The following is a 26596-nucleotide window of genomic DNA, read 5'->3' on the forward strand; positions in this document are numbered from 1 at the left end:
CAACGCAAAGATAGCATTGTTAATTAAACAAAAAAAACTGAGACGAAAGCAACTAAGTCGAAAGAAACTTGTTAAACTCGAAAATACTAGAAACATTCCACAAGTTTGTCCCACATTATCTTGATTTTGGAAAAAAATATGTCGAGAAACACAAACAACGCAAGGAAACAAAAAAAACTGCCTCCTTTTTAAAAAAACTTTCGAATTTAGTAGTTAACAATACAAGGCCTTAAAGCTCTTTGAATTTCGAGAATAATTGATAGTTGACATTTGTTTGATAAACAAACTCAATTTGAGAAAACTGGATCAATAGGTAAAAACTTTACATAGGCGACACGGAGCTTAGCATCTCTTGCGATACAGTGCAAGTGCATTGGACAAAGTACGGGTTCGAAAGCACAAAAAGCGGAATTGCTTAAGGGAAACAAGTCTAGTTACAGATTACACTTCACTTGCTGGCGCAAGTGATAGAGAAAACAAAAAATTGACAATTTTTTGACAATTTAGTTTTTAAATGACGAGTATACCGATTTAAATCAAAGTAGACACCTTCAACTTTTGAGAAAATTTTATATTCGATAAAACATCGAATTAATTAAATTAAGATGCCCGAATTGAATCATTTGCTTATTTCTCCGGAAATTCTTAAAATTTTTCCTAATTTGGAAGCTGAAGTCGAACGCCAATTTTTCAACCACTTCACTTCATCAAATCAGTTCTCATAGAGCGCAAGTTAAGTTAAGCACCACTTGATTAACATGTTTGACACAGAGGCGAAGAACTTTGGATACACGAGCGAGATAAGTGCAAAAAACTATCTAAATTGGCAAAAGAAAGAAGCAAAATTATAGCTACAAATTTTTTCTATGAGGCGGAATCAAATCAGTGATCTAATCATTAAGATTAGATTTTCATGTCCTCCCACCTGTGCCATGTGCTCTTGTAGATGACCGACACTGACAACTAACAAAGCGTATATCGACCACATGCTACTAAACACATGCTATAGAGTAAAAGCGCACCTGTAAACAACAATTTTGTTTCCGACTTGGTTTTGAAAAAGTGGATTCGTGGTATATCAATACACTTGCTTCTGTAATAATCAAACTCTTATGGAAACCAAAACTCGAACGGCTTAAATTGCAAACTGCGCGTCTAAAATTCCTGTCCTAAAAACAAAACCATAAGCTTAGACGAAGGAAAAATTACTTCGCTCATTAGTACTTTTTACGAGTAGCTTTTCGAAAAAAAAAGGCTAAATATTTGTGTTCGCGCTGCTTTTTTTCAAATCAAATGTCCACTATTTAAATAGCAAATTTTGAAGAAATTTTAAAAAATAATATCGATACCCATGGCTCAAAGATATTGGTACCCGGGGCTCAAAATAAAATTAAAAGATAATTCACTTTTGGTCCTCTTTTGCAAAGTTATAGGGCTTGAATTTGTTACTACTTTAACCTAATTTTTGCTTCTAATAATTTGATGTTTCTACAACGATTTATTCTCAACTCAGACGTGCAACAGGAGGAGCACAAATTTCCAGCAGAGTGCGTGAAAAGATTAAGAGGAGGGGAAGGGAGGAGGAGAGTGGTGGTATGCTGTGCTGCTGCGGCAACAGAAGTTCAGCCACACTGTCTCTGAGAGAAAGAGAAAGAGAGATGAAATCAACAGCAGAGAACAAATGAGGATTGTCTGCATTCTAGTACACCCCAAAACAACCAATACATGTAGGTGAAAAAACAAAAGCCAAGCGATGTAACACGGCAACGCCCACCAATTAGAACCGTTTTCTTTCTTACTTTCACCAGAAAATCAAACAGAACAGGTTGTGTTGAAATCTTGCTCGAATCTTGCGTTATTAAGACTTCCTTTATTCCAATATGTTCATAAGAGGTTCAGACATTTAGAAAAAAAAAACAGAAAACTAATTGACAGCCCAATATTAGCGTAAAATAATTATTTCACTCCAACAACAACGCATACCTGGAAAAAGGAAAGAATGCCTACCAAACTGAACGTCCACTAATAACATTCAGACATTATTAAAAACTACATCAACTAATTTTCGAAGTGAAAAAATCAAACAGCGTTGAGCGCATTAAATATTTTTGTTTCCTCAAATAAAACGGCAGACATTTTATTTCCATCATATAAACGGCTTTAGTTTTTCGCCAGTTGGTTGCTTAACTAGCTTTAGCTCTGAATGTAACCATGACGTCAAACTAACGGTTTCAGAAGTACATGTAGCAATAAAGAAAGTTCACAGGAGTGCTAGTTCGGGTTAAAAGGCATAGCAAACATGTGACATTTAGAAGCCAAGTGAATACAGTTGTCTGCTTTAAATATTTCATCCCCGGGCAGTTTAAAAGTTGAAATTGATTGCCTGGAACAAAGGATCAATTACTCGGTACCGCGACAACTTGAAACAGAAGAACTTGCAAAATTTAAGAAAAGCGACAACTGATTTATAAGAATTGTTTTTAAAAATAATTGGAAACTTAATAATTTTGGTCGTTCGCGCCTCGTTTCGCAGCGAGGCGCTTTGTGACAATAACTGGCTCTAAGTTCGTATAAAGTCTTTCCCTCTGTTGGCAAGCTCGCAAAACATTAGCGCGACTGCTGCGGTGAGTATTTTGCCGGTTGTTTTTAATGCAAGTTGTCTGTAGTTGCGAGTTGTCTTTTGTTGCGAGTTGTCGAATTTCGCAATAACTCTTCCCAACAATTTCTTTTTAACCGAAAAATAATCATTTTTCTGTAGACATTTATTTATCTGTAGAAACGGACGAAAAATCAAAACCATGCTGAGGCGAAGCGCAGCCTTAAGGCACTTGCAAACTAACACAAAAATAGCATTACAGGCTAGCCTTCAGAAAATGAAAGAACAAAAATTTGAAATACAGAGGCCAAGCTTCGTGCCACTTAGGATATAGAAAAATATACCAGCATTAGAGCGTCTAACTCAGCGGGATTTTACATATATACCAAAACATGTCGAAAAAAAAGCGAAAGTACGATCTAGCAATTCTCAACGCTTATTATTCATTAAAGCCTACTTGACAAAACATAGTTGATGAAACAAGCGGAAAAACAGTATGATCGGATTTTTTACGCCATAATACTGGCATTCACATTTTTAAATCATTGTAATCAGAGAACTCACAATTTGAAACAATTTTAGACAACAATTTTCTTCGAAAAAAAAATGCGCGGACAAAATAAAACATTTCACTTCATATATTTCCTTAAATTGTATAGAGAAGCGAAGCTGCAGCTTCGCAAACACGGGCGAGAAAGCTGCAAAGATACGGAAGCTTTAAATATACGAAAAGTCAAACTTTGCATGTAATGAAATGGAATGTAATAAACTGAAGGCAGCCACACCAAATTCAGAACGCATGTAATGAATGAATACGTATAAAATCAAATTGCGTATAAATTATGGTTTTCTAAAATCTCGCAAGTAAATTGAATGAAAAATTTTCTGAAATGGGATTTAAATTATTTTACTGTAGTATGAAACAATAAGCTTTTTTCGGTTCATTTGATGAATTAACGAAGCATCAATTGAGTTAACTTATTACTAACCTATTATTTTATAACCCTTTTAACCTAGTAACACTTTTATTTTTGCGACTTAGGTAGGAGAACAAGTTGCTATTATCGTTTTAATAAAAAAACATAGAAATATCAAACATCAAAAATATGCGGAGCTTCTTGTATCGCAGTTAACCGGAACAGATTGAAAAAAATTGTGATACATCATAAACATATTTCCCGCTAAAGCAACTAAGCCGACAAAAAATAAGCAGACAAGCAAAAGTGAGAAATACATTTCTTGTCACACGGAAAAAAGTCCAGACCGGATTGGATTCGAACCTATAACCTTTGTCGTATCAAGCAACAACGTTATATTCTCGCTATGCGAGCCAAACAGATACCACGAACTTGATATACTAATACAGTAAGCTAGCTAGTGATTAAATGATTTTGTTCAGCAAATTATACTGAAAAAAAACTATATTCCGATTAGATAACGCTTGCTAAAAGCAAAACTTCAAAAAACCACAATTAGAAAAAATTAGGAACATCGTAATTACAAAAATTTGAAAATTTTCTATGGCATGATATTCCAATTAAAGAAAACACGCCCAGAAACACTAAATAGCCGGATTTAAACAAATATTCAATTTATTTATCGGGCAGCAACAAAGCAAAAAAAACTATGGTAAACCTCCGCTGATCCGAACTTACACAGGGGTGAAGCGGAGCTTCGCACCACTTGCGATACAACTCATACACGAAAAAAAAAAGTCGAAAAAACAAATTTAAATGTTGATAAAAACTAGGTGACCCAAAACTTTCGTATGTCTCGATAAAAACAAGCTGGAGATACGTGTATGATATAAAATGATTTTGCTTTACTGATGCGCCACCAAAAATGTTATTTCAAATGTTGGACTTTGCTCAAAACCTTATTTAATTCCCTTCGAAAATAAAAAGTTGAGATAACCAGCTCAGATTTGAATGTGTAAAATTTACACAGAGGCGAAGTTTCACTTCGCATACACAAGCAAAAATATGACCGACACCGCTACTGGGAAAAACTGAATGAGTAAAACTTTGTTAGTATCTGTGTTAGTAATCTTTGTGTTGATAAAACTTTTTTGTGAGTCTGTGTTAATATCCTTTCCTTAGCATTGGCTGTACTTAATAGCTGGATCAAAATGAACACAATTTGTCACAACAATATTTGCGACTTAGGTTGGAAAAAAGAAAGTTCATACTATAACACAAGCTATGCTTGCGTAAAGAAAGTTCAAAAAATGTTCTAATAATGTTCTAATAAACGGTTGAAAGACTTTCCAAACTTCATTTTTTTCAGCAAAAAGCAGGTTAAGGTCGCTTAAGCGGAGAAGATTCCAAAAACCGACTTTCTCGATTGATCACAACCTGAGAATTGGCACGGTAGTTTTGGCGTAAAGCGAAGAAGTTTCAAAAACTGTAAGTTTCAAAAAATTGACTTCTTTAAAGGCCATAACTTTTTAAATTAAACTGGGCATAGCCAATTATGAAGATAGGCTTTCAAAAACCAGTTATTCCGATTAAACCTACCATATCCGATTTGGCAGGATAGTAAGCGAGAAAATGCAAAAAACGTCAACAAATCAAAAATTTTGCTTTTTGTGTGAAAAAAGGGTGAGGCAATTTATACAGAAAAAAAAAGTGCAAAAACTGTCAAAAAATCTTTGACTTGTCCGAGGGCCATAATTTGCGGTGTCAGAAAAATTCGGGCGAAATCGCACAATTAAATGAGCTTCCCTACAACCCGTTCATTGAATAATCAAAAGTTCGACTATTCCGAGGGCCATAAACTTATGTGAAAGAAAATTGGATGTCGCCGTTAATGCAGGGATTTTTTGGAAACCCTTTTTTAAATTTAACCAAAAACTCAGATTTGGGACAAGTAGTTTTCAAGAAAACGAAAAAAATCAAAAACATGGGTGAAATATTTGTCCACAGATTTTTTCGAAGGCTGTAGATAGAAGGGCTAAATAATTTTCCATAACGAAAAAAAAGTAACTTCAACAAACCAACCTATAAACAAAATCCCAACCTGACAAGTGTGGAGGGGAGTTCTTAAATTGTTTCCCTTAAAACGACCAAAATTAGATCATTAAGTCGATAAAAATTAGGCCGAAATAATTTGGGCGACGAAATTTTTTTAGCGAAACAAAAAAACAAAGCAGGGAATACGAAGTCAAAAAAAATAAAATTTCAAATTGTAAGAGCACGACGAACAGTAAAAATGACATTACAGAAAAATGCGCCCAAAGAAAAAAAAACGATTCCAAGATGTGACAACTAAGCAGACAACAGATAAGCAGACAAACAATTGGCCGAAATTTTTCTTTAAGCGAAAAAAAACATTCGAAGTCAAGGATAGTAGAATTACAAAATCCTGCGGTAAATGAAAACATAAAAAGCAACTAAAATGAAACTGCATTCAGAAAAAAAATTTAATATGTGGCAACTAAGCCGAGAAAACATTAGCAGATAAATAATAAGCCGACATTTTTTAACAGAATATTTCCCGTTTGAAAAAAAAACAGGCCCTGCTCAGATTTGAACCCAGATCATTTGCTGTCCCAGGCGTATTAGTTGCATCCAGATTAAGTGTGCCGGAGACGCTTACAAATTTGAATTCATTACGCACCAAGGTACCAAGTGATTCTGTTAAGCAACTTGTTAACCCGAAAAAGTCTATGTTTCGGTTTGATAACGCTTGCTAATCGCAAGCGTAAACATGTATAGTTTTGAAATTTCTGGCCTAAATTTTTAAGCTACCCCTTCGGAAAGATTTGGAAAATAAAATACTTAGAAAGTTAGAAAAACACAGTATATGATTCTGAAATGCCCATTTATTTCATTATTTAAACTAGCGCTTTTTTAACTAAGGGCATCTTTTAGCGCTTTTTCTCAAACATTTTTCCTGCCAAGTAAAAGAAAATCTGGTCTTTTTAAGGCTCTGAGACAGCTTAGAAAATTGAGTTGACCCACCTCACACCTCAAAAAACTCGCACGTCACTGATTCAGAGCTGTTAAAAACAATCCGCTGTAAAATTCTTTTTCAAACCATTTAGTTTCGTTGAGCGAATCGTTTCTGCGGGACAACGCTATTATTTAGGACAAGGAGCGTCCAATTGGTAACAGTCAAGTTTGAACATTTTAACCTGTAAATTACCCAAAGTAAGATGTTAAAAATATATGCTAAATCAATTTGAGCTCATTTTTTAATAGGTAAAACAAAAATGTCAGTTTTATCGTCGCTATCTGAGCTTTCTCAACGCTATTTGAGCTTCTGAGTTTCCCTAAAACTCCCGAGTTGAAAAAATTCAAGGCCAGTGCTTGAAAAAAAAACAGGTACTTGATTCAAAACAATGACCTTTGTCTTTGTAGGCAGGTGTGTTACCTCTTCGCCACATGCGCGAATTAACATTTGACTTCTGAGTTCAAGAGAACCGAAGATAAAGAGTATGATTTTGCTCTTTCACACATGTTCTTCAACGGCATGAATGAAAAACAAAATATTAGAACGCATGAATGACTAAAGAAATCATTTGAATAGTTTCGCGCACTTTTCCGGGCTTTTTCACAATTTTCCGGGCTCTTTCACAATTTTCCGGCATCTTTCCCCCAGAAAGAGCAAAAACATACTCTTCAACAGTTAGAACATAGTTGAAGATGGCCTCGGGCAAAAGAGTCGCCATCGAGCACTTCATACCCTCAGGCCGGGCTCTTCTTCCCTCGGGCATTTTTCAACTATGTTCTAACAACTACAAAGTGATTGTTAAACGGCTATTTTTTTAGATTTCATAACTGCCCTACATAAACGTGCCACAGAACCAGGCTCCCTTCCACCCCCCCCCCCCAGGAATAAACTTGCATTCGTTGCAATGCAAAGTATGAAGAACAAGTTTGTTCACAATGTTAGTTTGTTCGCCATGCCAAGTTTTATCGCAAAATTACAATGTTTAAATAGCTTTTCAAAATTAAATTTCAATGTGGGGGAAGTGGAAATGAGCCCAGAACCGAAACATTAGCCAGGTATAAACCGGACAACATATTATTTCATCATTACGCAGCAAAAGTTTCTGCCAAAATGAGCACAATTTGTAATAGTTCGATTGGAAAAAAATTTAACTCATGAAATAACAAAACTGCTCAGAAGCTCTCATGTGTATCTAGGCGCGACTTATAAATAAAGTACAAACTAGTTAAAACTACTTATTTGTTATATAAATAGGTTGTAAATAGAGAAAAGTCCGTTCATTAAAGTAGGAAATGATTACAGAAAAAGTCTAGTTTCTGATTGTGGGACACTTGCATATTTCACGAGTTATCATTTCACAGATACCTCAACAACTCACCAGACACTGGCGAACTAAGCGATAACACACACCAGCGGCTTTTCCACTAAAATAAAGAAGAAATTCAAAAATGCTTAAAATTTCTTCAAGCTTTAAAATACTCAAGAAGTCCTTACCTTATTTCCCTGTCGAACCCGCAGAGGACCTTCATGTAGAATAATTCCCAGATTTTTGTTTTCGCTTGTTTCAGCTAAGGAGCAACAGATTTTTAAGCCAGATTTCTAGCAATGAAAATAACCCTTCTGGTTTAAGAATCACATACCCATTAGATAGTGAGACCGTTGTTTTTTCTGCTCTATGCATATCTCAGGATGTCAGTCCAGTCCATTTGGTTCGATGCTTCAGATTCGTTCCGTCATAGCCAAACAACTGCAGCAAGGAGGGACTCGTCGCTTTTTCCAAGTTGACATAACGCACTTCTCTTAAAACCGCACAGATAATCGCATTCAATTAGTAGCACGTGTTTCTAGCCATGGAATATTATTAACTTTTATCCAAACTTAGATGCATACTCCAAACAAAATTTAATTGAAAGACTGGCCAATTGCAATGCCAGTATTCAAATTTTCCGCTCCATTTGAATGAGAGAATATGAAAGTATATTTGCTATTTCTGGATAAGTCTCTGGATAAAATTTGGATTGAAAAGAATTTCCGTGGACTTTTTAGTTATGTACATTGGAAAGAGAAAGAATACTACAAGGCAAACACATAAATGACACCAAAAATGCAGTTGACCGGGCGGATGAAGTGGAATGCGTAGGAAAATAGTTTGTGGTGGTGGCGGGTATTGTGCGCTACGTAGTTAGTTATTTCACCGCCACAATAATCATTGCCATTACAATATCAGCAGAATAAATTCAGTTATTCCTTCCCTTCGGTGTGTAGTAGACAGCTAGGTGGCTCGGTATAATAAAAAAAGGAAACGACAGAAGAAAACTAATTCCTCAAAGCAGAAATCTTTTTCGACGCTTAGGCAAATCCGTCTGAGAGAAGGCGCTCAATGCCACCATTTTCGTACAAACAGCATCCAAACAGTAAGGTATACATCAGACATAATAGTAATTCCAGAAGGAAAATTACTTGTAATATATTGATACGTATTAAAAGGTAAAAATGTCCAAATTAGAACTCATGGTTAAACTAATTTAAATCCAATCAAATTCATAATAGTCCCTGGAAAGTTGGGCCAAGATCGTCTGGCAAAAATGCAAGTTAAATAAACAGTATTATCATATAATTTCAAAGAGCGGCGTAACAACATCATTCAAATGCTGTATACATTAAACCGAAACAAGAATTCTGGTATCATAGAGAAACCCTGAATGTTTCGACTGCCCTGTAAGGTATCTGATGTAGTTATCAGGGGCGGATCTAGGATTTTTTAAGTCGACCAAATTAGTTTTCCGAGTTCTCCCAGAGCACTAAAAGGTCCCTGTTTTGCCAGAATTTCTTCGCTGCAGGCAAAATTTTGAAAAAAAAAACAGACCAAAAAGGCATTTTAGGCACTTTTTGAAAAAGCGTTTTTTGACTCTCGCTCCCCCTTAAATTAAGTATATACTAGCGTTTGACGCACCTCCGGTGCTTCGAAATTTTTCGACAACGCACGAAAAACCGCATATATTGGAAGCAACATCTGCAAACTTTTAGTGTACTCTGACTGCACCCAATTACAGGGTTGGTAATTTGGAACTTTTTTTAAAAATTTTTTTAATTCCCATTTTAAAAGCGTCATCTCGTAAACTTAATGGGCCTCTAGAGAAATTTGGAGGCCAGATTTGCAACCACTGAGAGTCCCTGAGATTTAAGTTTCCCGAAAAAAAAAAGAAAAAACGTCTTATTTCGGAAACTAAAAAGATTTGAGCATTCATATTAGGAGGCAAGATTTGAGGCGCCTGGATTTACGCTGACAATAATGTTGTATCTTCATCAACTTAGTAATTTCAAATTTTTTGAATTTCTTTTGGAGATAAGTTTTTTGGAGAAATTTTGAAAAAAAAAAAAAAAAAAAACGTCTCATCTCGGAAACTCAAAGCATTTTCGCAGTCGCATGTGGCAAGATTTGAAACTCTTTAGAGTACATCGACAACATCGAACAAAGGTCCGATTTGACATACGCTCCAGCTTTAAGAAGGGCCACTATCATGCTTGATAGCGACCAGCAAATGGACACGTGTCCAGGGGAGGTATCGGGAGTTGCCCCGAAAATCCAAGGGAGTGGAGACACTGGGCCTAATCCAAGGGAGTGGAGGCGCACGCGACCTGTATCAGCGTACCACCAGCAAGACCCTAAATCGGTATAAATTATTAAAATCTGATGTAATCTCTGAATCCGAACATACTATCAAGCTAAAAAACGGATCTGTTCTTAGGAAAAGTGCAGTTGCAGGAAAACGAAAACCCACCCTTCCCAAGAAACGGAAGCCGGCTACGCTCAAGGAGATGTTATCGAGCGCAAAGAAAGGGGCAATCGAGAGCCCGAAATCAAAGAGACCAAAGGCTATGCAAAACGTATCAGTAGCCACCTTCCAGTCTGACAGTTCGGATAGTGAAGATTACCAGCCATTAAACATCATCCCTGCAAGATTACCGATAGAAGTGTTAGCGAGACACGAAGCGATTGCGGCGGGACAAGGCCCAAGCGGCAGTACGGCAGTAGCAGAACGTGGAACGGGAGCAAAAGCAAAATCAAGAGTGGCGAGAGCGAAGCGAGGAAAAGGGGTCAAGAGAAACAAGGAAAGGGGAGCCAGGAACGACCGGCGTTAGTTGCGAGAGAGTGCCTTGTGAATAGTAGCCAAGAAGAAGACATCGAATCTGGCAGTCAAAGTGAAAGCTCGGGAACCAGATGGAGTACTAGAAGAAGAAAGCCAGTAGATAAAATGGGAGGAGTCATGATTGAAAATATCCAGGGGGGCGGAACAAAAAGGAAAACATCCAGGGGGAGAAGGAAAGTGAACCTTATTTAAACTCATTCAAAAACTCGTTACCCAGGGAGAGGGATGACCATAAGCCTAAAACTCAAGTTTGTTGTATCATGTTAGTTGAGGCGGCAGGTTGAAGGTTTAAATAATTATATTAAATTTAAATTACTATGTATTTAAATTTTACATCCATACGGAAACGTCAGGGGCTACAATATGTTCAGTTGTCAATCATCTTAGTTGCTATTCTTTTTTTACTTATCTCTGAGATTTCTCATACTATAATTAAGTGTGTGTTTGGTACCTGGCTGTCAATCAACCTAAAACTGTCTAGCTGTTATGTGTTGACCTCTAGTTCACTCTCATATTTATGCGAACTAGAATACAGTCAATTCAGTATTTAACAGCCATCGTTTTATCAATCGTTGTTAATAGCAATGGGAATTTCAAATTTCGAAAAATAATTAATTTAAACTTTGAAAAAATCACAAAAAACGTCATCTCAAAAACTACAAAGAGTTGAGCAGTCATATTTGGAGGCAAGATTCGCAATCTTCGAGAATACTCTGACAGGACCCAAGTACAAAGTTGGGAACTTCAGATTTTGCAAAACAAATTAATATAAGTTTTCTGAAATTTTTTTTTTTAATTCACAAAAAACGTCATATCTCGAAAACTACAAGGATGTGAGCAGTCATATTTGGAGGCAAGAGTCAAAATCCTTGATAGTACTCTGACAGTACCCAACTACAGGGTTGGGATTTTCAGATTTTTAGAAAATAATCTATTATATATTTAAATGCGGGCTTCACTATCTCGCCATGCTTAAGCTTTTTCAACGTATTATTTTTGCATGTTTAAGCTTTATCGTATATTGCAATGGTTAAGAATTTTTTTTTCGATTTTGCAATTTAATTTTAGTGGTTATTTTACCGAGTTTAAATTAAGCAGCCAAATATCGAACTAGTGGTTGCGAATTTGGCCTCCAATTTTGAATGCCCGAATCATTTTAGTTGAGATAAGACGATTTTTGAGATTTTTCCAAAAATTTTCAGATAACTTAAATTAATCTATTATATATTCAAATGCGGGCTTCACTATCTTGCCATGCTTAAGCTTTTTCAACGTATTATTTTTGCATGTTTAAGCTTTATCGTATATTGCAATGGTTAAGAATTTTTTTTCGATTTTGCAATTTGATTTTAGTGGTTATTTTACCGAGTTTAAATTAAGCAGCCAAATATCGAACTAGTGGTTGCAAATATGGCCTCCAATTTTGAATGCCCGAATCCTTTTAGTTGAGATAAGACGATTTTTGAGATTTTTCCATAAATTTTCAGATAACTTAAATTAATATTATTTTTTAAAAATCTGAAATTCCAACCCTGTAGTTGGGTATTGTCAGAGTACTATCAAGGATTTCGACTCTTGCCTCAATTATATATTTAAATGCGGGCTTCACTATCTCGTCATGCTTAAGCTTTTTCAACGTATTATTTTTGCATGTTTAAGCTTTATCGTATATTGCAATGGTTAAGAATTTTTTTTCGATTTTGCAATTTGATTTTAGTGGTTATTTTACCGAGTTTAAATTAAGCAGCCAAATATCGAACTTGTGGTTGCGAATTTGGCCTCCAATTTTGAATGCCCGAATCATTTTAGTTGAGATAAGACGAATTTTGAGATTTTTCCAAAAATTTTCAGAAAACCTAAATTAATATTATTTTCTAAAAACCTGAAATTCCCAACCCTGTAGTTGGGTATTGTCAGAGTACTATCAAGGATTTCGACTCTTGCCTCTAAATATGACTGCTCAAATCCTTGTAGTTTTCGAGATATGACGTTTTTTGTGATTTTTCTTTCGCACCTGGACTAGAGGTCGCACCGTTGCCTTTACACGCAAAACTGCCTGTACTCTGTATGCAAGAAATTGAAATTTTAAACACGTCTTACTACAGTGCTGATTTAAATTAACCGGACAAAACGCGTTAAACATGAAATTTAAAACGCGTTTTTCTCAAATTGGGTTGAGTTTAGGTGAAAACTTATGAAGACAAAACTTGCTTAAAATTTTAGCAGAATCAATATGGTTAAATTTGTTTTGCAAAATTCGGGCCCAAAATTTTACCCCAAAAATGGGTCATTTTGGCTTTTTTTAGTTTATCAAAAACTACGCCAAAAACACCCAGTCGATCACAGACATAATTATATCAAAGTGAGTCCCTTACGTAGCCCAACAAACTTTAAGAAGGGTATATTCTCCAAAAAAAATTCTATCAAACAAAAATAAATTAATTTATACGATGTTTTGGAGAAAATACCCTTCTTAAAGTTTGTTGGGCTACGTAAGGGGCTCACTTTGATATAACTATGTCTGTGATCGACTGGGTATTTTTGGCGTGATTTTTGATTAACTAAGAAAAGGCAAAATGACCGATTTTTGGGGTAAAATTTTGGGACCGAATTTTGCAAAACAAATTTAACCATATTGATTCTGATAAAATTTTAAGCAAGTTTTGTTTTCATAAGTTTTCACCTAAACTCAACCCAATTGGAGAACAATGCGTTTTAAATTTCAAGTTTAACGCGTTTTGTCCGGTTAATTTAAATCAGCACTGTACGTTGAAAAGCTTAAGCATGGCGAGATAGTGAAGCCCGCATTTAAATATATAATAGATTGGAGAAAAACGCGTTTTAAATTTCAAGTTTAACGCGTTTTGTCCGGTTAACTTAAATCAGCACTATACGTTGAAAAGCTTAAGCATGGCGAGATAGTGAAGCCCGCATTTAAATATATAATAGATAGATAGATTGGCGCCAAAGGCGCCTTTAGAAAAATTTAAGGGTGCGTCAGCCAAAATTGCATATTGAAAATAGTTCAAAGGGGGACCCTTTGGGTCGGTAAGGGGTCGAATCCCTTAGGGCGGGGGCGTCCCCCCTACATCCGCCTCTGGTAATTTTTGATTGCAAAATGATATAAGTAATAATTTGTTTTGAAAATTGCATTTTTGCAAACCTTCTCTCCACAGTCATGCTAATTATAAAAAGTTATGTTTCTCCGCTAGTGAAACGTTATTTGAAGAAGCAATTTAATTGGTTTTTGAACAAACCTTAAACAATAAGCCGAAAAAAAATTGAACCAAAATTGAATAGTTCAAAAAATCTAGCAATTCATTTTTTATCACGCGTTTGTTACGCCAGCGCTATTGAGAGATCCACGTTGCTAAAAACAATTCAATAAATAGGGATGGGGATACAAATGAAGAAAAAACAGGAACACTCGCGCACCGGATCCAATAGAGTTCACGGGAAAAAAATCTAGTACCGAGTGCAATCCACTTGCAAGAGTGAATAATAACATAATTCATGCTTTGTTCATTACCAATTAATAATTAAAAAGGTAGTTTTTCGTTTCGCATCAATTTGAAATCAGAGCAAAGCCGGCAGCCCAGAACTACCAACTATCTCTTTCTAGCAAAGCCCTGTCTAAAAATTTGAGAAAAACCGGATTTTGCGAACAAACTAGATTTAACGACTGTTGATTTCATATCAAAACGTTTTGTCGACAATACTAATAAGACAATTGAGTTAATACAGCCATCTCAAATGTCCGAGTACTGAAGAGAGTACCAAAAGACTCGCGTCTCCCCTTGGCGGAAAGTCTGTCGGACACAATAAATGAGATCGTCTACAATGTAGAATGTTACAAAATGGCTCATTTTTTAACGTCGTTCTTGTTTTTTTTTGGAGCAACCGAAAAGAAGTGGACGCAAACAGACCACAAGCATGAGCTGTTGTGACATTCGACCAGAATTGACAAAATGCAATCTCTGCAGACTTCGAAATTTTAGCAGTGAACCTTCCGAGTTAATGATTTTGAAGGATTAACGACGTTATTCGGATGATTAGCAGAACGGTGAAGGTCAGGATATTCCCGTATTTTAAAATTTTAAATTTTCGAAGTGATGACGTAACATTTCTGAGAAACGTCAGAAACGGCCATTTTAGCAAAAAGAACTAAGAAAAACAGAACAACTTTATCTGTGATTGCGAACAGAACAAAAATCGAAATTAAGGAAAACGACAACGAATTACAGAGAACGTTCCGAGTTGCAACTATTGTGCTGCTACAATAGTTGCAAGGCCGTTGCGAGCAACGGTGAAGGGTGAAAACAAGCCTTCAGAGTTATCGTGAAATCGAACTTAAGGAGCTTGATTCAGTGGATTCACAAATCCGGAAGGGTTTCGGGACTGAAACTTTTAGCTTGTTATATGAACTTTTAGCATCCTGTCATGTCCTGACTTGAATTTAACTGATATTTGGATTAGTTTTGACAAGGATGAGGTGCTAGGAGTTGGGGGAAAGGGTTGATCCATCTTCGATGGAGATGATGATTTTTATCTACTGAACAAAAACAATAGTAATATAATAAATAGTAGCCCTGTTTTTAGGAGTGACCTCGTGGTCTGGGGATACTGAGACCCAGCCATGAGCTCACTATTTGCATGTAATTAAGTTAATTTGAGCGTTCTGGTCGAAGCCGGAGAACAGTAACGTTTTTGTCGACCCGATGTTAGAAAGACCACCGAAAAGTACTGGCTTGGTAGAGACGGTGAAAAGCATGCAAAGCTCTGTTTAGACGTTAGCCAGTCGTCTTAAGACTTAGTTTTGTTATCCGTCGATATGTATCTTCCGGGCGAATGTTACATACATGTTTTTATGGCGCTCCTGGGTGTTATTCCTTTTTAACATCATGACCGGCAGAACCGTTAACGAGCACTCCGCGCCGAGCGGATGCTCACATTAACGCCCTTAATAGGCCTAAACCGCCGGGGCGGAAGGGTAGTTCGGAACGCAGAAGCCTTCCGGATTACCGTGAATAGTTTTTTAACCTAGTTAAGACCGAAAATTCACGAACCAGGAAGGGTGGGGGGAATCGCGAACCCCTCATCCCCTGAGTGGTTTGTGACCAAAAACACTTAAAGATATAAGTAAAACCAAACAAAAAGTAGTATATTACCCAAGAAAAACAAAAAACATAAAAAATAACCGAAAAAACAAAAAACAGTAAAAAAGTTTAAAAAAATCAGTAGAAATCATCCCCCCAGACAAGATGTGATCTAACCCCCCCGTTTGTTGTTGATAGATATATTATTGTTACAGGCATTTATATCAGTCAGGATCGTTACGATCAGTTTTGTAGCCCGTTTGTGAGGCTTGTACTGTAGGGTTATTTGAGCATTTAAGCACGTTAATGATAAGTTGCGCTCAATCCGGAAGGGTCAGCTGATTTGCGCTCAATTCGGAAGGGTCTTGGGTGAAGACCGATCCGGCAAGCAGTACAAGGAGCAACAAGGAGAGGCTCAACGACGACAACAATCGACTGTTGGGTATCGTTAACAAGTTTTGTAGCCCTTTTGGTACAAAAAATAAGATAATAATCTGTGGGGGGCTCGACAGTGCTGCTTTGTTGTGACCCTTCACCGAACTGCGAATATCCGAGTTAAGCACCTTAATTCGGATATTAAGGAAACCCAGAGGGGTATAGTATTTCTAATATTATTATTTATATAGCCTATATTAATAGTCTTATATCGTTTTTCAGTGAAAAACAACGAAAACAGACCGGTTTTTAGGGTCAAAATAGCGATATTTTGATCCCCCCACAAGTCGCGATTTTTGAGATATCGATATTTTTTCAAACGGAAAAAAGCGCTAAGTTAGTGTGTTACATCGTAACTGCACTACCTCAATAGATAGAACCGGTTAAGTTTAGTCCGGAAGTGGTTGGAACTATTTTGGAACCAAAAACCGAATTTTCGTGATTTTTGAGAAAACGAAACAATATAAATTTTTTGAAATTTTTGAGTTACAACAGTAAAAATAGTTGTTCGGACAACGTCCACTAGTGAATCTACAAGTTTTAAAACCCGCTACCCGAAAGCCTTCCGGGTTGCAGAGAAATCGAACATAACGTGTTTGATTTGGTGGATTCATCAATCCGGAGGGGTCCAGGTAGCATAGTTTTTCGCAAATTTTTTCTGCTAAAGCGTTTTAGATCGGGTCTTTTGCATTGAACTAGAAAATTATAGGCCTTCTGAGCTCGGATCAATAATTTTTAGGTCGAAAGGAACAGAATTGCGGAAAAAGTTAGGTGGAACCTATAAGTGAGAAATTTTTTGAGTTTACAAGAAAGACGTTTTGGCTAATAACTTTTCGACAACTGGACAGATCCGGTTAATCTTGATACCATTAGATCAACAATTAGCTGAACTTACTAGTAGGAAAGAGAATTACTCGAAAAAGCGAGCGAGAAAATTTTTTGAGATTGTTTTTAGCAAATTACACAAATCCGGAGGGGTACACCCTTCACGTTTTATAAATTTTTCTGAAAAACCCTTAGACCCCTACCAAAAGGTAATAGCGGTTGAATAAAGTAACTTTAGGCCATTCTAGACCAAAAGGGAGGGCTAAAGGCACAGCAAAAGCTTAATCGAGCCGAAGTTAGGCCAGAGATAAGACCCTTCACCGTTAGCGTGAATTGTCAAATAAGAGGCTTAACTTCAATCCGGAAGGGTCTAGGAAGGTAGTAAATACCCTTCCCAATTAATTGAAAGAGCATAATTGCATCGGAGAACGTATCCGGAGGGGTATAGGTTGAAAAAAGGAAATCTCCGAAAAGCCACTTTTACAATACCGGAGGGGTAAAAGATTTTTCAAGTTAGGAGGGGTCCGAATCCGGAGGGGTCTTATAGTTGCTAATTAGGAGGGGTCCGAATCCGGAGGGGTCATAGTTGCTAATTCGGAGGGGTCCAAATCCGGAGGGGTCTTGTATTAACCGACTCAGAGCGGTCCAATTCCGGAGGGGTCTAGATTCTATCAATCCGGAAGGGTCCTATTTGAGCCAATCCGGAGGGGTATTATTTTATTAAGGACTTAGGTAGACGAAAGAAAGACTAAAAAGTGAGAGGTATTAGGTTATTAGCACACAGGCTAGGTATCAGTGACTGCACTTGTAACTTGCCTTTCAATAAGAACCAGACTAATACAAAACAGGTCCGAACTCGGATATTCGCGACACTAAGTCTAAATTAAAAAGAGCGTGATTCATTGGTGTGGATTGAAACATAATACGTTTTTGGGAAAAGTGACTGCCCTGAGGATTTTAGTAGGTCTAGCTCGGGCAGTCCGAAGGCAGATAGGTAACACAGTACTCGGTGGGTGCAAAAGACGCCCACTTGAGAAAATTACTGCCTTCAAAGTTTTGTCTGTTTGGTGCAGCACCGAGCAGGGAAGGCTTTTTCTTTAAAAGACAGGTTCGACTATTGTACTGCGACCGACTAAGAGTACAAGACACATACGTTTTTTTTTATAATACATTCATATTGTGTCAATATACATTATTTGTTTTTGATTTTAAATCAACATAAACTGTGCTTGATTGGGTAGTGAATACACTATCTTTTAAATTGACTGATAACATCATATTGTGCTAGTTTTCAAATCTTACCACCAATATTCGGTTAGTGTGAATAAATTTTATACAAACTGTACTCTGACAACATACAGGGATTCGTGGTCACTATTTAATAGAATCTGGTGAAATTTATTGTGTTGTGTCATTATTATTGTTAATAAAACTATAAGGTCTCTAGCAATTGAGTTAAGTATAGGCATTAAAAAGTGACAAATAGAGAATGAGTCTAGACAAGTCAAGGATACAAAAACGAGGTAATAGCTCTAGGAAATTCATACCTGAAAAGCAAAGAAAAACGAAGACCGATGCTTTTGTGGATTGGATCATGCGATCCCGGTCCGATAAAGAGGAGACGGTTTCAGGCAGAATGGTTGAAACGAGAAGTCAGAAGACCTCAGAAGAGCGAAGAGAACTGTTAGAAGTGGAGGTCAATAGGGACCATACCATGAACGACAACCAGGAAGTAAATGGACTGGAAGGGAGAAGCAGAAGGCTGGCGAGTGAATCTACTCCGGTAGAACAAGGCCACGATTTTGCCACTTCCACTGGGACATTGGATCGGGAAGAGATGTCGGAACTGTCCGACATCTCAACTGAAGTAGCGGCAACTAGAAGATCTCCGACAGACAACACTATGTTGGCAAGCGGAACTGGGAAGCAAACAACGTCATCATCGTTCTCAGAAAGAATGAAGAACACCTTTGGAAACATCTTTCCATTCAGCATGGGAGGAGGAGCAGGAAACTATGGTGAGTCCCAGGAGGATGAGGAAGATGAAGAAGAGCAAGGGGACTTTGGATCTCAAGTCAGCCTCAATAGTTCGATCCAGGAGAGTGAGGCACACGTCGGAAGAGAGACTGGAACCATGGACAAATTTGGTGTAGTGACAACGATAAGCAAGGAGGCAAACACACCGGGCCAGTCAAAGGACTTCGCGATTAGGACAAGTTCGGAGCCACAACCTGAAGAGAGTAGAACCAGAGGGCTCGGCAACGCGTTAATGGATCCTGAAATAAATAATGAAAAGACGTTGAAGCAGAGAGTCAAGGCCCGGATCTCGACAAGCACGAAGTTACCTGGGACCGACAGGGTTACACCGCCACTAGTGACGCCACTCGTGGACGCCAACGGGGCAGCACTAGAGGAAGCCTTAAACAACATAGTGGGCAGTTTAGGAGAACAAAATGAACAGATGTCGATAAGGATGAGTGAACTAGAAAGAGCAGTTCACATTGAAAGAGAAAGTCTGCGGGAAGAAATAAACCGCAACAGACAAGAAGTTGGCAGAAGCGAAAAACGCTTGAAAGAATGAACGGACGAACATATGGCGAGGAAATTGTCACGAATGACAAGAGAGGCGGAACAGCGAGAGTTACCCTTAAGAGACGACATGGAGAAGTTAAGAATTCAACAAGAGCAGTCTCTTGGGACTCTTGACACAAAGATAGACGCGATGATGGAGAGGCGAACTCAGGCTATCATGGATAGGTTGGACGGGCTACTAAGCAGCAAGAGTGGACCAAAAGAAGGAGAGCCGAACTCGGGAGGTCCCAGCAGGGAACCGAGGGTGAACTTCAATGAACATCAAAGGAGGAAGACGTATGGATCCACTAGAGGCAGGAGCAGTTCATCAGGCTATGCCACAAGGGGTAATACAGCATGGGGCCCGAACAGTAGAGCAAATTCAACGGGGAACAGACAGACCTCTAACGAACGACCAACGCAAGGCACACATGCGACTGGGAGAAGTGATTCCGGCAACAGGGGGCATGCAAGCGCGAGGAGGAGTCATGTAGGTCAAGAGGGAAACACTCACGGCGATTCGGATTGCAGGGATGCACCTCATACAGAGCCTTCGACGAGGTGTGAGGACACTCAGGCGGGACACTCAAGGGATACTACGGCAATGGCCACAGCATTTGAACCCCTGAACAGGTCTTTGGAGACATTCATGACGCGGTTATCTAGAACCAATGAACGCAGTGAGAAGTCCAGAAGAGTCTTTAAGAAGCCAAGATGCTACAAAGACGAATCTGATGGCTGTATTGATACCTGGATAGAGGTAATGAAGCTGCATTTCGAGGAAGAGGACTTATCGGAGAGACAGGAATGCAGCGCGCTCACCAGCAACTTAGAAGGGACAGCCCTGAACTGTGTCATGGCCAAGAAACAGTATCAACGTGACACTGCTGAGAAAATCTTCGAAATCTTGTTAAACCGTTTCGGATCAGGGGTGCAGGGGCACCAGGCGATGATGCGCTTCGAGAAACGGAGGCAACGAGAGGATGAAACCATAGACAAGTTTCTTGATGATTTGGAAATGCTGAGAAGACGCAGCCAACCGGATGAGTCAAACCGAAGGATGAACCTGGCCGTAGCCTCAAAATTCATCGATGGTGTGAAAAATGATGAACTTCGTACGATGCTAGCAACGCATTACACACCACTATCAACTAATGCGCCAACACCGGAGGAGTTGAGGCTCAAATCAAAAGAGTATCTTTTGTTGAAACCTCCTTCGAGATCTGGATATTACAAGAACAATTATGGAAATTTTAACAACGGACCAGCAAACCAAGGGAACAATTGGTACAAACCGAGGGATGATATGGACAAGAGACGTTCTTGTGCTAATTGCAGTTCAACAGACCATCATGTGTCAGCATGCCCAGCTTACAAACAAGGCATGAAAGCAATAGGCTTTAGCCTCGAGGACGAAGATGCGTCAGAGTTGGACCATGAGGATTTCATGAGAGGAGTAATTGCGAAATTCGGCCCGAGGGGTTTCTTTTGCAACTTGGAAGGTCATTTTAAATCAGATTGTCCGCAATTCTGGGATGCAGTGGCAGACATCAAGCATCCAAGACATGAAGAAGCTTTGTCAGGAGTGAAAGCCAGCAAGGCTCGACTTTTGAGTGAAGCGGAGGCACGCAGAAAGGATAAACCTCAAGAGCTGGCGGCAAAGAAAATGCAAGCGGTAACAGAGGAAGCACGTGAACCGGAACCAGCAACTGCGGCCGATGACTTCAAAATCGATTATAGCGCAGCTGCGAGGGATGCTATAAATAGAGTACAGCAAGAACTAGTGACGAAAGAGATTAAACAAAAGGTGAAACTCGAGCTGGAGAATGAGAAATTACAGGAGCAACTGAACGCCTTCGAAGCAACGGAAGTTGAAGAGGCAAAAGCACCAAGCAGCTTGAGCATGAAACTTAATGTTATCTCTGGTCAGAGGTTCGGTATGGCACCGCAAGGAAGTAAAATACAGTCGATAATCTCGGTGGCAGGGCATCAGGTAATCAGAAATCTGAGTGAACCGTCTGAGTTCACTTTGATGCATTTGGACACATATGCAGACTATCTGAGGCAGATGGAGCCACGCACCGAGTCGAGGGCTTTGAGGGCACTACTAACGACGGGTGGCCCTCGCATGAAGAAACTTCATGGACGCTACCTAGAAGTCTATGGGCCGTATCAAGTGATGCTGAACGTGGATGGGATCAGTATCTACACCAGGACTTATGTAACAACAGATGATGACCAAATAGGGCAGATCTATTTGGGAGAAGAGGAACTCAAGGTCCGCAAGATAGGCCATGACGCCATGATGGAACAAGACGCAGTACACATTGGATATGAAGCAGATGTGACAGCACATCTGCTCGACACCAACGGAACAAAAATTGGAGTCACAGGGCTTCTGGACACAGGAGCGGTAGTGAGTGTGATGCCGATAAAAACTTGGGAAAGAATGGGCTTCACGCGGGAAGATCTAATTCCAACGAATCTCCGACTGGCCGCAGCCAATCGAGGAGCTATCTACGTAGCCGGAAGAACACCAATAACGGTCCTCCACATGGGAGGACGGGATCTTTGGATGAGCTTCCTGGTGGTAGAGAATCTGGACGATGCCGACCAATTCATCTTGGGCAGAGATTTTGTCAGGAATTTTGACGTGATGATTGACTTGAACAACGGTCTAATACGGATTAGAAACCCGGACCGAAAGTATGTTAAGAGACCAATTAATAGGATAATAACAGACGAAAATAAGGTACCAGTTTTTTTGGATAGAAAAGTAAAATTACAACCAGGACAAGCTGTAGTAGCAATTTTTAGAATGAGAAATCTAAATTCGTTGAGTGATAGTAAACAGGTTTGCTTAGTACCGAATCCAAATAGTCAGAGTTCGGTGATTTTAGGCCGGAGCTTCTCGGTAACGCGAAACGGACTGTGTGTCAGTGTGTTGTTGAACACACTGGACACCACGGTTTCAATCCAGCGTGGAAAGAAGCTTGGCTACGCTTTGCCGATGAGGACCGACTATGAGGAGACAGAAAACTTGAAGAAATATAGTGTGAAATACTGTCCTTATCATGCAAAGAAAGATAAAATTTTAAAGAGAATTAATGAATTAAAATCTATTCATAAATTGTTTTCAATGAAATCCGAGACGGACGACGGCTTATCAAGCTGCTCGAATTTTCCGGAACGCCCCTCGTCATATGAACTAGATTCTGACAAACCGGTTTTGCCAGAAATAGAACATTTAAAAGGGAAAATAGGTGAGGGAGATTTTGAAAAATTGCGGGACGTTTTATATCGGAACGCAGATGTATTTTCAAAACATAAGGCGGATATCGGTTGCTGTAATTTCGTCGAACACGATATCGAACTAGAAGAGGGTGCCGTTCCACACAGAGAGGGCGCGAGACGAATGACGCCACACAAATCGGAAGCGTGCCGAGCGGAAATAGAAATGTTGCTTGAATACGACATGATAGAACCCTCGAAATCGCCATGGGCTTGCGGGGTAGTAATGGCGAAAAAGAAAGGGGGGCAGCTTAGATTTTGTTGCGACTTTCGTTACTTGAACGCGGTAACAATAAAAGATGCGTACCCGATACCGCTAATAGATGAGAGCCTATCTAAACTTGGTGATGCCAAGTTCTTCACCACATTGGACTTAGGTTCTGCCTTCTGGCAGGTCCCTCTGCGAAAGAAGGACAGAGAGAAAACCGGATTCGCGTGCGAATTGGGGTTGTACCAGTGGAAGAGGATGCCCTTCGGCTTGTGCAATGCAACAGCAACTTTTCAAAGGCTGATGGCTCAGGCTTTGACAGGAGTGACCAAAAAGTACGGGAATCTCTTGATGTGCTACGTGGATGACGTAGTCATAGCGACACCGACCCTGGAGGATCACATTGATTGGCTCGATGAAGTCTTCGGATGTATGAAAAGAGCAGGCTTGAAATGCAAACCATCGAAATGTGAAATCCTTAGGGATTCGATCAAGTACCTGGGAAGAATGGTGGACAGGCATGGTGTGAGGCCAGATCCGGAAGCAGTAGAGGCTGTGCTGACATGGAAGGCTCCGAGGACGGACACACAGCTAATGAGCTTCCTAGGGTTTGCCAATTACTACCGGGAATTCATAAAAGGATATGCGGACAAGGTGTACCCGATGCAGAAGCTGATGCGCAACAAAGGGAAAAAGTTCGAATGGAACGATGAGGCACAGGTTGCTTTCGAGAACATAAAGCGGGAACTGTGCGAAGCGCCAGTGCTGGGCATGCCTACAGAAAAGGGCATGTATAATCGAGCACAGGATGCGTGACAAACACCAGAATGCTGACAGCCTCAGCAAGAAAACTGAGTTCTATGAAAGATTGGAGCAGAAGCAGGCCAACCAGGCGGAAATAAAGGAGGGATTCTCGTTTCTGGACAAAGAAACTTATGGAGCGCTTCCCTTGACGAGATGGTTGGATAAGTCTGGACATCCAATTCCAGGGCTTCCTGAGTTACCCGTAGAGAAAGCAGCCGAGTTAAAGATCCTGTCCAAGGAGGACCCGGTCCCCTTGGATCTGTTGCTGCGCTCGAACCTGGTCCAGCAAGAACTCTCTCGCATGAATATAAACAGCCTCTCATTATTGGATAAAACGGTGCAAGTCACACCACAATTGATGCGGATGATGGGTGGATTGTTAGAAAGAGATGTGACCAGAGATGACCCCGAGTGGACAGCAGCAGTGGCATCGCTAACAGTCAGTGAAAAGGTGAAGATCATGACTTCCAGACGACAGCACGAAGAGAACGAGAGGGATTGTAGGACAATAGTTCAGCAACTAGTATCCTCAATTCCCCAAGAGATTTTAACCAGTACTTCTTACGGACAGATAGAACAGGGGAGCAGCAAGCGAAAGAAAACCGTCACCTTTGTGGACCGGGATAAAGAGGGTGAAGAGGTAGAACAAAATCTGCTGCAGGACCATTTGTCCGGGGAGACGGATAATGAAAAGAACCAGCGATCACAAGATCAACACACGGGACAAGGAAATTTGTCCGGGGAGTCTGAGATAAACGAGAAAATTCCTGATGAGAAACAGGACCTAGAGTACAAGGTTTTGTCCGGGGAGTTCAGATGGATGCGAAGAAAGCACAGACATGATATGGAGGAGAGCGCAGTCTCCAGCACAACCTCTTCGACGGATGATGATTCCCGAAACTCAGGAATGGACACCTATTCAGACAGGAACTCGAGTTCGGAATCCGAACTGTCAGAACTAGCGATACACACGCTACTAGTGGAAACTCGGGCAAGGGACCTGGACAGAGAAGTGTACCAGGATCCTGACAGCGATCGCTACCTTATACCAAGCGAAAGAGTCTTTGACAACGCAGCGGATGGTTTGGAGAATAGCGGTATCGAAACGTTCGATAAGTCTGTTGCCGCAGAAAGAGGCAGTCAGGACTGATCTTCAACCGTTTCAGCAAGAAACACAACCGTTGGCGAAGATTTGGTGCGTTAAGATGGAAGAAGACACACATTAGCCCAACGAGCTGAATAGTCAGATGAGGGTCATGAAGACGTACTTGAAGGCGAGATACAGACTCTCGGACCTTCTAAGGGCGCAGAGAAATGATCGCATGACAAGCAACCTAAAAATGTGGATAGAAAACGGTGCACCTGACAAAGGTGACCTGGAAGAAGACAGCTATAGGATCCTGAGACAATACTTCATGCAGAAGGAGGGGAGATTATATCTGAACAAGGACGGGATCGTGGCTTGCAGGAGAAGAGAAGAAGACAAGGTCTTATACAAATATAACGCGATAGTGTTGCCGCAACTCTATCAGACAGAACTATTATTCAGGTCGCATGATCAGATGGGCCATCAAGGGATCGACAAAGTGTATCAGAGGATCCTGAAGCGCTTTGAGTGGCCTGGAATGAAAAAGGCATGCGAGAAATGGGTAACAGCGTGCCTGTCATGCCAACAGGTCAAGGATCCAAGGAAATTACGATTTCCTTTCCAATCGATTGAGTCGTCTGAATTCAACGAGGCGGTGCAGATAGATCACCAAAAGATATGCATGACAGACAGCGGTTATAACCAAGTCTTGGTCATGATAGATCACTTCACGATGGGAGCGTATAATAGCACGCAACACTCCACCACTGGAGTCAGTCCACACATGATGCTGACGGGGCACGAGAAGTCTTTACCCTTGACATTCTTCTACCCAGAGTATGAGGGAAAGAAAACATCTCCACAGGTTTACGTGAGGGATGTGATCAGACGTCAACAGGAGTTGAACGATCTGTGCAGACGAAATACTCAGCAAGCACAGGCAAGGCAAAGGAAAAGATTCGACAAGAAAGCAGCTGGCGCAAAAGCTTACTCGGTGGGAGACTACGTATGGGTATTTCAGAACGTTATACCACCGAGAGGGACAAAGAAACTTCTAAAAAAATGGAGGGGACCCTTCATGATTACGGAGGTGCACCAGGAGGGACGCTTTTATAGACTGAGTACTGGCCGAGCCGCACACTACGAGAATATAAAGCCACACAATCCATCGACAGAAGACTGGTGTATACCTGCAGACATGGAAGAAGGGGATTATCTGATGATGGATCCTGCTTGTGAGGTCAATGAAAAAGGCACCAGGGAGAAGAACGATGGAAACGAAGTCGTAGAGGAAGGTACGGATACACCATTGGACCTGGATCCAAACGAACAGATCGAAGCGGACGATGAAACCTTACCCTACGCAGAGGAAGAGTGGCAGGATCCCGAACAGACAGAGGTTCCCAAGAACTTGGAACCAGATCTTCCGTTCACGCTGCAGACTCGTCAGAAGGACGGGACGAGACCAAGAAAGAAATACAATCCTTACGGTGACGACTTTGTAGTGGATAGGATAGATCTAAAGAAGATAGTGGAGGAAGTAGTGGGTTTAGAGGAAATAACTGTGTCACAAGACAT

The 26596-nt window shown here is 39.9% G+C and overlaps 3 protein-coding genes across 3 annotated transcripts in view; 2 read left to right on the forward strand and 1 right to left on the reverse strand.

The window, feature by feature from the left end:
* LOC134845323 (uncharacterized) overlaps positions 1-8984 on the reverse strand; it is a 40285-nt gene extending 31301 nt beyond the window's left edge. Inside the window, exons 1-3 of the mRNA XM_063862311.1 lie at positions 8191-8984; positions 8045-8118; positions 7929-7974 (exon numbers count right to left, since the gene is read on the reverse strand). Coding sequence (XP_063718381.1) covers positions 7929-7974; positions 8045-8118; positions 8191-8194 — 124 coding nt within the window. The 5' untranslated portion in view covers positions 8195-8984. The remainder of the gene's footprint in view (positions 1-7928; positions 7975-8044; positions 8119-8190) is intronic.
* LOC134844671 (5'-AMP-activated protein kinase subunit gamma-1-like) overlaps positions 1-26596 on the forward strand; it is a 466367-nt gene that overhangs the window by 369501 nt on the left and 70270 nt on the right. The window lies entirely within an intron of this gene.
* The window catches only part of LOC134844673 (zinc finger Ran-binding domain-containing protein 2-like), a 474693-nt gene that overhangs the window by 202672 nt on the left and 245425 nt on the right, over positions 1-26596 (forward strand). The window lies entirely within an intron of this gene.

The sequence above is a fragment of the Symsagittifera roscoffensis genome, chromosome 4, assembly GCF_963678635.1.
Source record: "Symsagittifera roscoffensis chromosome 4, txSymRosc1.1, whole genome shotgun sequence".
Taxonomy (NCBI): Eukaryota; Metazoa; Xenacoelomorpha; order Acoela; family Convolutidae; genus Symsagittifera; species Symsagittifera roscoffensis.